The sequence below is a fragment of the Scylla paramamosain genome, chromosome 33, assembly GCF_035594125.1.
Source record: "Scylla paramamosain isolate STU-SP2022 chromosome 33, ASM3559412v1, whole genome shotgun sequence".
NCBI classification, from domain to species: Eukaryota; Metazoa; Arthropoda; class Malacostraca; order Decapoda; family Portunidae; genus Scylla; species Scylla paramamosain.
This window is the reverse complement of record NC_087183.1, coordinates 8,654,868-8,672,367: the sequence shown is the minus strand read 5'-3', so window position 1 is coordinate 8,672,367 and position 17,500 is coordinate 8,654,868. Positions and strand designations below refer to the sequence as shown.

General features: G+C 44.6%; 1 protein-coding gene across 1 annotated transcript; it reads right to left on the bottom strand.

Moving 5' to 3' along the window:
• Positions 1-1,324: 1,324 nt before the first annotated feature.
• LOC135089621 (ets DNA-binding protein pokkuri-like) lies at positions 1,325-15,653 on the bottom strand. Its single transcript, XM_063985447.1, has 3 exons — positions 15,495-15,653; positions 13,260-13,419; positions 1,325-3,571 (listed from the first exon to the last, which is right to left on the bottom strand). Exons 2-3 carry the CDS (start codon positions 13,417-13,419, stop codon positions 3,357-3,359), a joined length of 375 nt encoding a protein of 124 aa, XP_063841517.1. The 5' UTR covers positions 15,495-15,653; the 3' UTR covers positions 1,325-3,356.
• Positions 15,654-17,500: the final 1,847 nt, after the last annotated feature.

Genomic DNA, 17,500 nt, shown 5'->3' with positions numbered 1-17,500 from the left:
GAAAACATGACAGGAAGAACAAGACGAAAAGAATCACAAACCTAACATCATCTGATCACACAGTATTTCGCCACTAGGGAAATGAAGGAAAGGTTCAGAAAGCCAACGATTACTGAGAGGAATTAAAGGAACTATGGCTCTTGAAGCGGCGACGCCCTCCCTCCTCCCCTCCTCCTAAACTCGACAGTGGCCCCTCCCTTCGCTTCCTTCCCAGAACTATTTATTAGTAAGTCACGCTGTAGACACACGGTCAAGCTGTGTGTGTGTGTGTGTGTGTGTGTGTGTGTGTGTACTGAGGGAAAAGACTGACAGGTATTATAGTAATATGTGTGGAAATTAGGTATGGTACAGAAGGAAAGTTGAGAGAGAGAGAGAGAGAGAGAGAGAGAGAGAGAGAGAGAGAGAAGCCTCGAATGAGTGAACATGTAAACACACACCAGTAACGCCCTCTCTCTCTCTCTCTCTCTCTCTCTCTCTCTCTCTCTCTCTCTCTCTCTCTCTCTTTCAGCTCAAACACCACCGGATGCAGTGCGTCGCCACATCGCAGACGCCCCTAAAGTAATTATTTGGTACATAGGCTGTGCGCAGCGCCAACTCTATGATGCGCCACGCCTCTCACTGGCCGCTGTCTGTCCGGCCTGCCTTTCCTTCCAGCAGCATCCGAAAGAAATAGAGAACACCAAGTAACCTTTTCAAAAAATGCATACCTGTAACATGAACACCAGTGGCGATACCAATATGGAAAATTTAGTCTCATTCAGAAATAAACAAATAAATGAAAAGATGACGGAAAATACGAAAATCTACAATGAGAGAGAGAGAGAGAGAGAGAGAGAGAGAGAGAGAGAGAGAGAGAGAGAGAGAGAGAGAGAGAGAGAGAGAGAGAGCGGGGCAGGCAGCCAGTGACGTCATAGGACAATAGGAGCATCTGGGGCGATCAGCTGTTGTCTGATCAGCTGTTTCCGGCCCCTTTCCTCGCCTCTCCTCTCTCTGCCTCACGTCACAGCTGCCATGCACGTGCTGCACACCACGGGAAGGAGCACAGATGAGTCTTTCCTCACTCACCACCTCAACTCAATATTCACTTCTACTACGTAACACCTCACACACACACAGCTGCCCCATCGCTCCCCTACCCCTCCCTTGGTCGTCTTTCTTTCCCGGGGACCTAAAGAAAGTGTAGGTGACCACAAGAGAGAACAAGGAAGCTCCACGTGTGCCGCAGACGGAGAGGCAGGGAGTGTGGAAAGCTGTGCAGTGTGGAAGTGAGGGACGGTGCAGGAGGAAAGCTGGGGTTGAAGAGAGAGAGAGAGAGAGAGAGAGAGAGAGAGAGAGAGAGAGAGAGAGAGAGAGAGAGAGAGAGAGAGAGAGAGAGAGAGAGAGAGAGAGAGAGAGAGAGAGAGAGAGAGTAAATCAAGAGGTGGTATGTGACATGAAAGGAATCTTGCTTGTGAAAAGAGATGCCAAAGAAACAAACGAAAGAAAACAAAACAAAACTGAAAAAAATAAAAATAAAAAATAAACTGGGAAATCTATAATAGAAATGTCTAGATAGGATTTTTAAATCGTACCCTATTATGCTAACCCTCGTGTGTGTGTGTGTGTGTGTGTGTGTGTGTGTGTGTGTGTGTGTGTGTGTGTGTGTGTGTGTGTGTGGCACCAGGACGGAAGTGACAGTTGTGTGGTGGAGGGCGGGTCGTCCATTACAACATTGATTCTCGATCGACTACCAGGATGTCCGCTACCCCTTGTACCCCTTGTACCCTCCCGACCCCCCGCCACGCCCCCGCCGTCCCCCAGACCTCGCAGCACTCAGGCCATGGCGAACACATGCCAAGGAAAGTTGTAGTGAGCCAACAACATTAATTATGACGGTAATGATTGTGGACGAGGCAAGGATTGTAATGGCATTTAGCAGTAGTAGTAGTAGTAGTAGTAGTAGTAGTAGTAGTAGCAGTAGTAGTAGTAGTAGTAGTAGTAGTAATAGTAGTAGTAGTAGTAGTAGTATAGTTGCTGTTGTTGCTGTTGCTATTTCTGCTGCTGTTGTTGTTGTTGTTGTTGTTGTTGTTGTTGTTGTTGTTGCTACTGCTGTTGCTGCTGCTGCTGCTGCTGCTGCTGCTGCTGCTGCTGTTGTTGTTGTTGTTGATGATGTTATTGTTGTAGTTACTACTTGATGATGATGACCATGATAATGATTTCTAATGCTGTTACTTCTTATAACAACAACAACAACAACAACAACAACAACAACAACAATAACAACTATACTAGCAGTAGCAGTATTTGAGTCAGAAAGATGAACGTCTAAAATGAGTCACAATTGTCAACAACACAGAACAGAACAAGCAAATGTTAGTGTCGCTGGTGATTCTTCTCCTTCTTCACTTTCTTCTTATTGTTCTTCTTGTTGAAGTGGCTGCGGTAGAGGTGATGGTGGTGGTGGTAGTGGTGGTGGCGGCGGTGGCGGTGGTGGTGGTGGTGGTGGTGAACGAGGGGGAGGGAGGCTATTGGTGATGTTGGACGGAAGTGCGACGCTTCCCCTCGGCGCCGCGGCCGGGACCAGGAAGTGCCGTGTACCGGTTTCCTGTTTGTTGGCCGGCCTGGTGTTGGAGGGCGAAGGGCGGTGTGAGGGTGGTCAGCCGAGCGCCCTTCCCTCCCTCACGCTACCCACGGGAGGATGGAGGGGCGGGGCGGGGCGGCACGGGAGAGGGAAGGCTTCAACAGCCTCTGAGAAGCATCACAAAAGAGCCCATTTCCTCGCCGCCGTAGAGGGCACAGTCAGCGACATGTATTGTACACGGATTCTCCGTTGGCTTGGAGTGTCCCGCTCAGCCGCAAGGCCGCCAAGTCTCCACGGAGAGGAGATCCATGGGAAAGACTGCATGACATGAGAAGAAGGCGAGGTGGGTTTTCCTTTCAGATCATCCTACCTGAGGAAATTATGGCGTCGACGTGCAATTCAGGATAGTGAGAAGCTATTCCTACATTAGATACAGGTACTGGGGCGGTCAAGTTTCTAACCTTTGTGTTCTTAACAGCGTGTGGAAGACTCAGCCACGCTGGCACACCGGTACTCCACACACTCACAGGAAGAAACATGAGTCACTGGAGACACACAGCAGTCAGTAAGTTGTCCAGTAACGACATATAGCTCTGAGTGAATGACCGAACGAATCACATCACCAAAGGGATGAGGAGCACCGCGCGACACAGCCCCATGTCACCGCTCCTGCTACGCAATCATGAATACCCGAATCACGTTCACGTATAGACACCATGACCCACTATACCCACACTGATAGCGAGCTTCCATCCTCACTGGAAAACCCGAGACGCATCACCAAAGCGCAAGTCACTCAGGCATACATGGCGTTGCAGAGGCGAAGCTGAAAGTCCTTATAGAGTAGTTTGCCTCCGAGAGGAACCCGCTGCACGAACATGTCCAGAGTCATGAGGCAGAGAGCCTTGCCGTTCATGAGGAAGCGCTCAGGGAACACCCTGGGCAGCTGGTGGGCCTCGGACACGTGATGCAGCCAGCGGTGCACGTCTTCTCTGCTCCACGTCCTCGGATCTGGAATGATGGAAACGTGATGTGCGACAAACAACGCTCGGGCTGTCCCTCGCTCATATTGCTCATTTCACATGTCATTTTACTTACTTATTTTATGTTTTTAGCACACAAATTGTTTTATAAGAAATGAGTATGAGTGTGCGTGCGTGCGTGTGTGTGTGTGTGTGTGTGTGTGTGTGTGTGTGTGTGTGTGTGTGTGTGTGTGTGTGTGTGTGTGTGTGTGTGTGTGTGTGTGTGTGTGTGAGGGGGGTGTCTTTCCTTCTCCTTATTCTTTTCTTGTGTGTACGTGTGTGTGTGTGTGTGTGTGTGTGTGTGTGTGTGTGTGTGTGTGTGTGTGTGTGTGTGTGTGTGTGTATGTGTGTGTGTGTACTCCGAGAAAAACTGTTGGAGGCGACTGAGGACACCTAACTATATAGAGAGGCGAGATATGAAGTTTCCAGATCAGAATACGTATTATTAAAGGGCAGGCCGAGAATGTTCGGTGAAGAAGACGAGCACAGTTGAGTGTCACTGAAGAAGAGGGGATAGCTATCTGAAAGATCGTGTCGAGTGGGTAAATGGAGAAAATGGGTTTTGAGGGATGGAACACTACTGAGTTTGCTGTGGTTCAATCAGAAATTTTAAAAAGATCACAAAGCAAGCGTTCTGTGGCTTTTCTGCGTGAATTGCTCAGTTCTTGAAAGGTCGGACGTCTGGGAAAAGACGTGGAAAAGATGTAGAAAACATTTTTATGAATAACAGAAAGAGTGCGTTACAGGACAGAACCTTGAGGAACACCACTGTTAATAGACTTATAACAGTGACCATCTATCACTGCAGCTATAGGGCGGTCAGAAGGGAAACTGAAGATGAAGTTACAGAGAGAAGGATAGAAGCCGTAGGAGGGTATTTTGGAAATTTAAGCTTTGTGCCGGACTCTATCAAACACTTTTGATATGTCTAAGGCAACAGCGAAAGTTTCACCAAAAATACCAAAAAGATAATAAGCAAGACTTAGTAGGGAAAGCCAGATCACCAATACAACAGTCACAATGGAACCCATATTGGCTATCATATATATATATATATATATATATATATATATATATATATATATATATATATATATATATATATATATATATATATATATATATATATATATATATATATATATATATATATATATAGATAGATAGATAGATAGATAGATAGATAGATAGATAGATAAATAGACAGAGAGAGAGAAAGAGAGAGAGAGAGAGAGAGAGAGAGAGAGAGAGAGAGAGAGAGAGAGAGAGAGAGAGAGAGAGAGAGAGAGTGTGTGTGTGTGTGTGTGTGTGTGTGTGTGTGTGTGTGTGTGTGTGTGTGTGTGTGGGGAAGGGGAGGCAGTGTCAGCGTGAGGGTGCGTGTGTGGCGGCGCGAGGTACGGATGAAGCAGTGGTGGTGGTGGTTGCAGACGTCCCCGAGTCGTCACCACAACCATGCCTGGGTCACAAACTTTCTCAAGACCTCCTTCCTCCTCCTCCTCCTCCTCCTCCTCCTACTCTTCCTCCTGTTCATGAATTTCTTTCTCAATGACTCTACAAATATGCCTAAATTTAACTTACCGTAAATACATCTCTATACGAAAGTATAGCGCGCGCGTCCATGTATGCTTTGACAATCCTATCATTGTCAATAGGATTAAACTGCATTATTATTATCATTATTATTATTATTATCATTATTATTATTATTATTATTATCATTATTATTATTATTATTATTATTATTATTATTATCATTATTACTATTATTATAAGTTCCTTTTGTTTATTTAAAAATACCTCGTGACCTGTGCCGCAATGTTCGTCATTTACCTACTTACTCGTAAAGCCAGTTCTTACATTCATATTTCCTAGAAACTTTAAAAAGAGTAACTTGTAAACTGAACACATCCTCACATAAACCCTAGCCTGCTCCCTTCTCTCGATAGTTTGTAGTCTGCTTGTGTTGTCAGCTGTGTCTTCTGTGACGACAATATTTGTGATGATGATGATGATGATGATGAATAGTAGTAGTAGTAGTAGTAGTAGTAGTAGTAGTAGTAGTAGTAGTAGTAGTAGTAGTAGTAATAGTAGTAGTAGTAGTAGTAGTGGTTGTTATTGTTGTTGTTGTTGTTACTGATGTTTTTATTGGCATCGTCTGAGTGAGTCAGTGTTCTAGCTGCGTATGTTCTTCCCGTGCAGGACAACATTCCTCAGTGAACAATGGCTGCCATCGTGTCCTTATTCAACACTCAGCTTTCCCTCCCTCAAGTCTGCCACTTCTTCCTTTTCCCGCTCCATCGTCAGAAAGTCTTGTGATCATGTGTCATTATTGTTATTATTATTTTTTTTTTTTCACCAATCACTGCTCTTCACCTCACGGTCGCGTTCATTGGCGAAAATGTAGTTTGATGAGATACACGCATTGTTCGAATTTTTGTTAGAGTATTGAGTTTTGCGTTGCGTTACTGTGTTCCTGTGCACATAAATTTTCTACTTGGTGGTCTGTTATCATAATGCAGCAGTTCTTTCAAGCTTTTTTTCTGATTTCATTGCAACATTCGCATTCTGTATTCCCACTTTCTGAATTTCCTTCGGTGCGTTGGTGGATCCTGCAAGTATCTCCCCCTTCCCTCCCATGCCGCCCCTCCTTGGCCTCCAGCACCCATTACAACCGGCCGCCGTGGGAAGGTGCACTATTAGTCCATTTAGCCGCCGGCTGTCGAGTGTTGCTGTCTCAGTGGATCCAGCACAGCCTTGTGTTGGCATGAGGTGTCACTGTAGCGGTACTACGCCTAACCTTTTGTTTCACTACACGCGCACGAGCTCGTACGTGCATACATGCCCTTGGGTCAATAAACACACTTGCACAAAGTTTCATATTTTAAAGAAGAGAATATAATGCATATATGTACAGAATAGAGATTAGCTTCAATATTCCTGATTGGAAGTAGTCTGGACTTTAGTGCAATACCTAAATATGTCGTGACGAACCCAGACGCTGAGTACAAAGACTCTTAGGACCACACTGGGATTTCATTGGTGTAGAAACCCACAGCGAGACAACCGGGACAATTACTCGACTTCATCATGAATGTTTGCATACGTATGCGTACTGATAGATTATGAAGATTATTTTATTAAAGAACAAAATATCATAGAAATAAGTAAGCTGGCAAAATTAGTCAGTCATCATCCACCTGCAAAAGTGGAGGGAATGGGCGTCAATGTAAAGCAGCGGAAGAGCGTGGGCGCCTCACCTTGACACATACGTCCAGGTCAGCACACGAGGCCAGGCGGACGCGGGACCCGGATGCCGAACCATTTCACTGTGGAGGGGAAACTCCGCACCGCCGGGAAAAAGAGTACCTTCACCGCAGGGCCATTTAGGCTTAAGAAGTGTGTGGTTCCTCAGTAACATGCGGTGGAATGTACAATGGATACATCGTACAGCAGCTATCATGTGCATGACACAGGACATTCAAGCCACGCCGCGCTGCTTCACTCACGCCTGTTTTAGGTATTACTTTTTTTTTTTTTTTCTGTCATCAGCTAAATTCAGCTACATCGTGTCTTATGAGTCATTTCCGTGGTGTGACTCGTCCAAGAAGTGCATCCCACCGGACGCCTCCCTCGCGCCGCAGAGATGGGGCAAGTGTGGCGCCGGTGTGTGAGCTCACGTCCTTTTCCACAGTGTGACGCAAAGGGACGAGCTCCACTTTATGATTACATGGGAAATATTATGAAGATCATCATCATATCCGACGAGGAAACACTCCCTCGGGATGTCATGTATCGGTAAACATCTCCCTTCTTTGTTACTCACATTACTCACGGTAAATGGAACTCAGTCGGTTCATGTGAGTCACTACAAGTCAGATGTAAATACCAGAATTTCAAGCTGCTGCTGTATGTGCTGTTTATTTTTTCGGCATCTTTGTTAGGTGGACGACATATTGTATTTACACATGCACCTGATAAGCGAAGGTGTCAGGACAAAGCAAAATTAACACAACAACAAATACAACAGAGAAATTTTTTCTGACGCTTTCCCACTGGGCAAGACCCACCCACCATCCAACACACACCCCCCTCCGACACACCCCACACACACACACACACACACACACACACACACACACACACACACACACATACACACAATACACTTGTTGCACCGCCAGAATATACTTTTAAATTTTATTTTATTTTATTTTTTTTTTTGCATATAATGAATACTACTACTACTACTACTACTACTACTATTACTACTACTACTACTACTAATGATGATGATGATGATAATAATAATAATAATAATAATAATAATAATAATAATAATAATGGAAAACACAAGAACCAACACGAACATGAACGAGAAATAACCACGTCATTTTGGCGACAAGTAACGACCCTCAGCTCAGAATTCAGTATCTGGCTACAGTCCTCAAAGTGATGACAGTTTCGCTAGAAGTTGGTCAGCGAGTCATGAAACTCTTAGCGTCACCTCAAATATGAAGCAGCAACGAAGCGCCTTAAGTGTGTGGTGCGTGGACGGCCATTCCTCTATACGGGGCGCTGCATTGCCTCTGACGTGAAAGGAACCTTGACCTTCACTCAAATGGAACAGGGATTATCATCGAATAGTTTCGCACGTCCTCACAACAGGCAGGCGTCCCTCGAGCAGAGAGGAGCGGATGTGGAGCGCCGGCTAGGCGTCCTTCGGGTGCGTCATGCGTGCGTCAAGCCCCTGGCGATGCGACACCTCAGCGCTCGGGAGTCCTCGCCCCGCCCCGCCCCTCGCCCGGGAACCTTGTCGTGTCGGTGAGCAGAATGGCGGAAGGACTGGGGCAACGGGGGCGGGAGGGGAGGGAAGAGGGGTTATGGGTGGCAGCGGCCACAAGAAAAGATTTATAGAAATAATTGTGGAGCGGAAATGTGGTAACAGAGTAATCGTGGCCACATCCTAGTGGCGTCGCCCAGGAACCTTTGCCCACTACTGGTGTTCCCTTCTTGTCCTTTTCCCTCCTTCCTCTCCTTCTCCTCCTTTCCCTCCTCCTCCTCCTGAGTGGCCTGAGAGGGGACGGAAGCAGCTCAAGAGGGTCATGAGTGAAGTAGTTGGAAAATCGACATGACAAGAAGTGAAGGAAGCCGCGTACGAAACAAAAATGCGAGATTATATTATGAGGCAAATGATTCCACGAGCAGAAGGAAGAGAAAAGAAGAAGAAGAAGAAGAAAAAGAAGAAGAAGGAGGAGGAGGAGGAGGAGGAGGAGAAGAAATGGAGGAGGAGGGGAGGAAGGTGAGTGTTGTGGTCAGCCTCGGCCTTGGTGTCTCGCAAGGGCTTCCCGCGCACCCTCCCTCCTTCCTTCCCGCCCTGCTTCCTCCCTCCCCCGCTCCCTCCCTCTCTCACTCTTTCTCCCACCCATGTCCTTTTTCACTCCCCCTTCCTCCCTCCCACCCACTTTCCTTCTCCCTTCCCTCTATATAAGTACCATCCGTTCCTTTTCATTCCTGCCATTGTCCTTCTCTCTCTCTCTCTCTCTCTCTCTCTCTCTCTCTCTCTCTCTCTCTCTCTCTCTCTCTCTCTCTCTCTCTCTCTCTCTCTCTCTCTCTCTCTCTCCTTGTCCTGCGTCTGTTTATGCCTCTCGTTCCCTTCCCTTCCTTCGCCCTCGACTTTCTTATACTAGTACCTGACACCACTACCGCTTCGCTAGTCACCAATGAATGTTAGGACACACACACACACACACACACACACACACACACACACAGACAAACACAATTGCCCAAATAGAGCAATGAATCAGTGGAATTTCTAATGGCAGTGGTGTATGCAGACAGTACACATGGTTTAAGGAAAATATTTATGATTTGGTGATAAAGCATGACATTACGAGCTTAACTCAGTCCTACTAAAACAAACACACACACACACACACACACACACACACACACACACACACACACACACCCACACACCTGAAACGAAAGATACAAACATTTCTACTAATTGAGCTGGGAAAGACACAAATGCTTATGAAGTGAAATATTATAAAGGAGGACCGGAGGAAGGAACATGTGAAAAGAGAGAGAGAGAGAGAGAGAGAGAGAGAGAGAGAGAGAGAGAGAGAGAGAGAGAGAGAGAGAGAGAGAGAGAGAGAGAGAGAGAGAGAGAGAGAGAGAGAGAGGAAAGTGCGACAAAAAAGTGATAAAAAAAAGGGATATTATGGAATCTTGGGATGAGAAGGAAAACGCCTAACCTACCATGAACTTCCGGTCCCTCCACGGTAAACCAGTCAATATGAACAAGTTAATAAATGAAGAAAGAGACAACCAAGGAAAGGAAGAATATAAGAAAGAAAGGAAGAAAGAAGGAAACGAAGGAAACGAAGGAAGGAAGAAAAGAGAAAGAAAGAACGAATGAATGAAAGAAAAGAATAAGAAAAAAATTATAAATAGACAGAAATATGAAAATTAGGGAATATTTGATAAGCACACGTCTTTAATATCTACTTCAAACTATATTCTCTCTCTCTCTCTCTCTCTCTCTCTCTCTCTCTCTCTCTCTCTCTCTCTCTCTCTCTCTCTCTCTCTCTCTCTCTCTCTCTCTCTTTCTCTGACAGGCGCCTTCCTTTTCTCCTACAGGCTCCAGTAACAACTAATGCCTTGCAGGAAATAAGAAAGTCATCTGATGTGTGTGTGTGTGTGTGTGTGTGTGTGTGTGTGTGTGTGTGTGTGTGTGTGTGTGTGTGTGTGTGACGGCAAAATACTGCAGACACATTTTTCGGCGTGCACACGAGAAGCTACGCGGGAAAACACACACACACACACACACACACACACAAGGAAGTACACGTGGGGAGAAGAAATGAGGGAGGGAAGGAGGGAGAGAATGACTGAGGGAGGGAGAGAGAGAGAGGGAGGGAAGGAGGGAAACTGGTGTGACACATTCCATCACGACGCACCAGTTCACTACCCTCCAGTAACTCCCTATCGCCCCTCACTGCTTCCCCTCACTCCTCACGCTGTCCTCACGTCACCCCCCTCCACCTCCACCTCCACGCCACCTGCCTCCGCTACTCACACTTCGCCCTCTCTAGGTTCACTTCATCTCGCCACTTGCCCAGACACGATACACTTCCCTGCCCTCCACTTTCTTCAGTCTTCCTGCCCACTTGTTGCTCAGCCTTCCTGCTTGTCTCTTCCTTCAATCTACGTCTTCCTTTTCCACCAGTCTCTCATCATACTGAACCACAAGCATACATAAAGAATTTTCTCATTCAAATATTCTTTCGTTTTTTTCCACTCAACACAGTCTTCCACAGGTAACTATCCCTTCCTCTTCAGTGACACTCGATCACTTCCCTCCCCTACACTAAAAATAATGTCTCAGTAAAGGTTTTAACGGGAAGTGTCGCACCTCTTCTCTTGGTAAAGTAGCTTCAATGAAATTAAGTGGTCTGTGTCACCTCCACCAATATTTTTCCTGCTCCCCGTTGCTTACACCATACAGGGGCCTTACTCGTCCACGCATGGAGTACTGCTCTTATATATTTGGAGATTCATTTCACTCAGTCCTCAAAGGCGTTTCGTCTCATCGCTTCCTCTCCTCTAACAGAATGTCTCGATTCTCTCACTCAGTGCCGCAATACTGAATCTCTCATGATCTTCTACCGTTATTTCCATGGTTACTGCTCTTCTGAGTTTGTTAACTTTATGCCTCCCCACCTCTCGCGGCCTCGCTGCACAAGACTTTCTCCTTACTCTTACCATTATTCTTTCCTCCTCACCAGTGCAAGAATAAACCAGTATTTTAATTCTGGCATCCCTTTCACTGGTAATCTCTAGAACTCTGCCTGTTTATATTCTTCCTTCTTCCAATGACTTGAGTTTTTTCCAAGAGCAGAGTATCAAGACATCTCGAAAACTAAAGTGGCCCTAGATTTGAATGTTTTTCCTCAGTTTTTTTTTTTATTTGCTTATTCATTTTTTAATTTTATTTTATTTACTTATTCATTCATTTACTTACTTATATTTTAGCCGGGAAAGCAGCTACTCACCAGCCTTGTCCTACATCTTCGTGCCCTATGCTGACCTCCCTCCCACGCAAAAGAAAAAGTACAACCTGTATAAAGGAACCAGCAGCAGTGCAATGAAAGAACTACGGTATAAAATAACTGCAGTGTAAAGAAATCCCGTACAGAAAGATCCAATCTATACCCGTGAACGCCACCGCGATGGACGCAACATGTTAAAGAGCGACGAAATTAAAGAAAACAGGCACTTCAGCAAAAAAAATAAGTTAATGAGTACGAGATTATACTGAAGAGAACTGTAACAACCGAGTTTCTTTTATGAAATAGCTATCGCTGTAACTTTAAAATTTTCCACTATATCTGAATTAATTACAGCGGAGGGTCGCGGTTAGGTTGAATGGAGTTGGGCAAGAAAGGATGGAGAAGCAAACTTTATCCACAGGTTTCCGCCCACCCTCCTCCCAGTCCCGGACACGGAAGCTGCTGCCTCGCTCAGTCATTCGCGAATTTTTGTAGCATCTTCCTTCCGCATTACTCATACTGCGCGTAGGTAGCCAAGTGTGAACCAAGTACGGAATCTCTCTCTCTCTCTGTCTCTCTCTCTCTCTCTCTCTCTCTCTCTCTCTCTCTCTCTCTCTCTCCATAACTGTTCTGAGTGATAATTTTCACCAGTGAGAATTTGTAAAAAATGTTCAAGCATTATTTCCCGCGCGCGTGTGTGTGTGTGTGTGTGTGTGTGTGTGTGTGTGTGTGTGTGTGTGTGTGTGTGTGTGTGAGTCACCGCCTGAAGGAGTGTGACAGCGGAAGCGTACATGAGGGAGGAGTGAGAGAAGGGAGAGAGGGAAGGAAGAAAGAAAGAAAGGATGTAAGGGAGGGAGGGAAGGGAGGAGGGTTGGTGAGCATCCTTGAGCGAGCGGACCGTCACACCGGAGATATGGGATGTTCCCTCTCTCTCTCTCTCTCTCTCTGCTTGTTAACCGCAGCCTCGTCACCAGCAAAGCCTCGCCACCGTCACCGCCACTTGGCATGCTCGTATAATCGTAATTTCCTGTTTTTCTCACCGCCACAAGTCAGGTGTGACATCTACACCCTCGTGACTTCCATTTGTATGACTCCTTTCCCTCCTGATTACCTTTCTCATCACTGGGTAAGTAGCCGCCCGCAGCCTTGGCCCAACCACTCTGTGTCACCTAAACAAAGCCAGACTGCTTCCTGCCACCTCCGTGACGGTTATCCCCACTGTTGTTACTACACTCCTGCCTGCCGCCTGCCCTCCCCTCACCAAGACAATGACACACTCGGCGTTACCGAATATCACTTCCATCAAGCTGAATACTTAACTGTGCAATCATTGTATAAAGTCAGTATTTAATTAATATAAATAAGAAAACTGATTAATTAAACTATTTAACATATGATGAAACACACACATTATAGTGTGTGTGTGTGTGTGTGTGTGTGTGTGTGTGTGTGTGTGTGTGTGTGTGTGTGTGTGTGTGTGTGTGTGTGTGTGTGTGCGAGGTGTGTGTATTAATGAATCCATATATGTCAGTTTCAGTAATTTAAGGCGGTCATACCACCACCACCACCACCACCACCAACAACAACAACAACAACAACAACAACAACAACACCACTCACCGTGCGGCAGCGAGCTCCTGACGGCGTGCTCTCTGTCCCTGAGTGTCTTGAAGGAGAGGTCATGCACGTGGTAAAGCCAGCCGCTGTTCACCAGGTCCTCGGTGGGCGTAGGGGAGCGCCCGCCGCCGCCTGCCATCTCCACCAGCACCTCGGAACGCATCTGTGGGTGGCACGTCAGGGGGTGAGGGTTAAGGGGCTGAGGGGGTGAGGGGCTGAGGTACAGACCAAATATTTGATAACCCGCTTCCGTCACTCAAAGGGTCCAGGTAAAATTAGACCTACTATCCCTCTCTACTGATTTTAGACGACTTTTTTTTCTTTCTCTCTCCTTGACATCAGTTCATTATGAAAACATTTTTTTTAAAAAGTGCATATATGTTTGACATGCCGAAGTCTATTGTGATGGTGATAGAGAGGAGAAAGAACAAGAACCTTAAGCTAATTTCATGAATAGCTTCAACTAACTTCATGCCTACATAGATTTATTTATTTATTTATTTATTTTTATTATTTTTTTCTGGCAATTTTGCTTCTGTTCAGACTGTCCCTTGGAGAATCTCTTTTTATCTTTCCACAATTATTTCCATCGCCAGACATCACCGGCCGAATACTTGATGGCACGCTGCCGCAACAAAGGCCACGGGAAATTAATATTAGAGTTTGTTTCTCTGCTTCACTTTTTTTTTTTTTTTTTTTTTTTGCGACTATGACCGTGTTTTGGAAAAAAAAGCTTCTCAAGTTTTTTTTATGTAAAGATAACAAACCTTCATCCTTATTCACGCGATGCACAGTATTATTCATGAATCATCCTATTTTTTTCGTCTTCTTCGTAAACCTTTCCTTTAAAAGCAGGAATGATCAGATTTACTTCTTTTACCAACACTGCGTTATGTTTTGGAAGTCCATGTTGATCAACAGAGAACTTTGTTATATTTCGATCCTGTTCTTCTATACTGAAGTTACTTGTAGCAAATGAATTAACAGATACCGTCGTTGCACACCAGTGGTATCTGATCTTTTAGTGAATCCTCATATGATCATTCCGTACCATACAGACACTTACAATACACTTGTGCATCACCTACAAACAAAATTAAAGATGTATTTTGCGATCTCCGAACCTTAAGTTTTCACGCATGCCCAGATAAGGAGCTTAGGTTACATCATTGTTCCCTGGATTGTTTCGGCGAGGAGTTACGTGGAAACAGAGAGAGAGCAGAGCTAAAAATAAATAAATAAATAAATAAATGAATAAATAAAAATAAAAAAAGCAAAATAAATAAAGAAAGAAAGACGTACGTTACCGCGCCAATACAGTCAACATTACAAGTAATAAGCTGGAAATTCTGACCAGTTCTCAACATATCGTGGGGCTTTAAGATCATAGGATTCCAGTGTGTTGATCTTTATGGTGAGCATGATAACAGTGACAATAATACGGTAATGAGAATGATGTTTATACTACTACTACTACTACTACTACTACTATTACTACTACTACTACTACTACTACTAATAATAATAATAATAATAATGATAGCAGCAGCAACAGCAGTAGTAGTAGTAGTAGTAGTAGTAGTAGTAGTAGTAGCAACTGTAATGGTAATAACAGTGCTGATGATAATAGTAGTAGTGATGGATAATAATAACAAAAGTAATAATAATAATAATAATAATAATAATAATAATAATAATAATAATAATTATAACAAAAGTAATAATAATAATAATAATAATAATGATAAAGCACAATGGCTAGGGGTACTATCACACCACCACCACCACCACCACCACTGCCTGACTCGCCCTGCCCTGCACGCCGTGGTGTGGCGGGGCGCGGTGCCACTGTCAGTCTCAAGGTCACCACACTGCCCCTCGAGTGTCAACACCTCCGCGGTCTTAAGTCACTAAACAATTACACAGTTACTCGCACAACAAAATCTGACTATAGGAAATGTGTCCAATATTGATGATGTGAACCGCTGCGACACTCAAGTCCTGCCTCGCCTGTGATGTGTTGCTCTCAGTATTAAACAATATTTTACACCAGTTACGAAGATTTTAATGTCTTGATTCTTCACTTTTTTTCTTTTTCAAATTCGCATATATGTATACTCATTGTATCTTTATCTTCTTCATACGCGGGCAAAATCAAGTCACACACTCGTCGGGTACATGAAGGAATCACTGCATAACAATGGCACTGGGCAGCACAGTCCCCAGTGCAGTCCATACCTTGTGTCTGGGCGTGGAGCAGGTGGCTAGTTATCACAGAATATATCTCGGCAGTACACTCCCCGCCCACCGAACACGACAACGTCTGACACACGACTAATTTTCACGAGTTCGAAAACCCATACGGTTCTAATTTCCCTCCAGTTGTTGTACTGCTTACTATTTTTTTTCCTGTCTTGCAAGAATTGAAAATAGATGTGTTGTCTAAAGGTTATTTTACAGAATGTCTTCTTTATATGTAAAAAAAAAAAAGTGCCAAAGACTTATTTCTATTAAAAGATGCTAAAATAAGATCAAGGCCTGAATGGTCTGAGGCGAGTGAAGGTGTGGAGTCGTGCGTCAGGCAGCGCGCGTCGTGGAGCGGAAGCGGGTTCAGCTGACACACAGTGAAGGGGCAGGGGCACTACATTGCTACTGGGGCGCCCTCGCGAAGACGGGAGTAAGGGGAAACTAAGATATTTTTGAGAGGTAAAGCTCTATAAAAACTACAGAAACTAAAATACACGAAAGGACAGTTAATCACTACAAACACCTTCACAGGTGGTTCAGGGACATTACAGGAGGGAACGACTTGGCGCATTGCTCCGCCACATGACTACATCCTTACTTTATTTTCTCATGCAGTAGGTAGTTCAGGAAATATCTTCACCACCCCTGTTTAGCTTTGTTTCCTGCCCCCGGGCCGTGCACCCTCCCTTTTCCTCCAGCCCACGTAAGCCTAGTTTCCTGCCGGTGGGGAAGGCGCCGTGCCCCGCCGCCCGGTGCCGGATACTGGCGCAAGCGAGTATTCTTTTGTCTTGCTAGCGGATATTTGCGGTTTGACGATGTCACTGTGGAGGAGAATCCTACAAAAGAAAATCAATAAAAAATAAAATAAGATAAAGCATATCTGTATAAAAAGGGAGAAAACAAAAAATTACATTTCTGTCAAGCCATGATCACGTCTGAGAATGTTTTGGTGTGTGCAGGAAGAACTTTGAACTTTCTGTAAGTTTCTTTTCATCCACACCATCGGGATTCATCACACCCTTCAGGTGTGTGTGTGTGTGTGTGTGTGTGTGTGTGTGTGTGGACATTGAAAGGCTTCTGAATTCACATTCATTAAAGAGGCGTAGATTACGTATGTACAATATATATATATATATATATATATATATATATATATATATATATATATATATATATATATATATATATATATATATATATATATATATATATATTACATACACACACTCACACACGCTCGCGCGCGCGCACACACACACACACACACACACACACACACACACACACACACACACACACACACACACACACACACACACACACACACACACGAAAGCAATGGACGAATGTTGTACATCCGATAACACGTTGGCAGTGTTCAGAGAGTAAAATGGAGGGCGTAGGGGCTGGTAGAGGAAACGCGGAGGGCTGGACCCACTGCCTTCCGCCATATTGCCCACAAACGCACTTCCTTTGCTTTGTAGGCTAGTTTGTTGGATGGTGGCGGCGGCGGCGTCAGTGGTGAGTGCAATTAACTCTGATTTTCAGGGTATTTGTGTAAGACACAAACACTTATAATGGTATTAATGATAATTAAGATATTATTATTATTACTATTATTATTATTGTTGTTGTTGTTGTTGTTGTTGTTGTTGTTGTTGTTGTTGTTGTTGTTGTTGTTATTATTATTATTATTATTATTATTATTATTATTATTATTATTATTATTATGATAACAAGAGTAGTAATGCAGAAATAACAACCACAACAACCAGACTGTTACCTGCTGGATACTCCACAGTGGTCTGTAATGTTGCCGTGTCTTCAGTTTCAGGTGGAGCGACAGGTAACAGCTTCTGTACACACGAGTCAAACAGGGTTACGGGTAGATGGCATGGTGATCTGCTGACAAGTACTTAAACCAGATGAGTGGAGGCAGCAACGTCTCCTGTGCGTCATCAGAAGTAGTAGCCACGGGAGGCATGGCATTCCTGGCC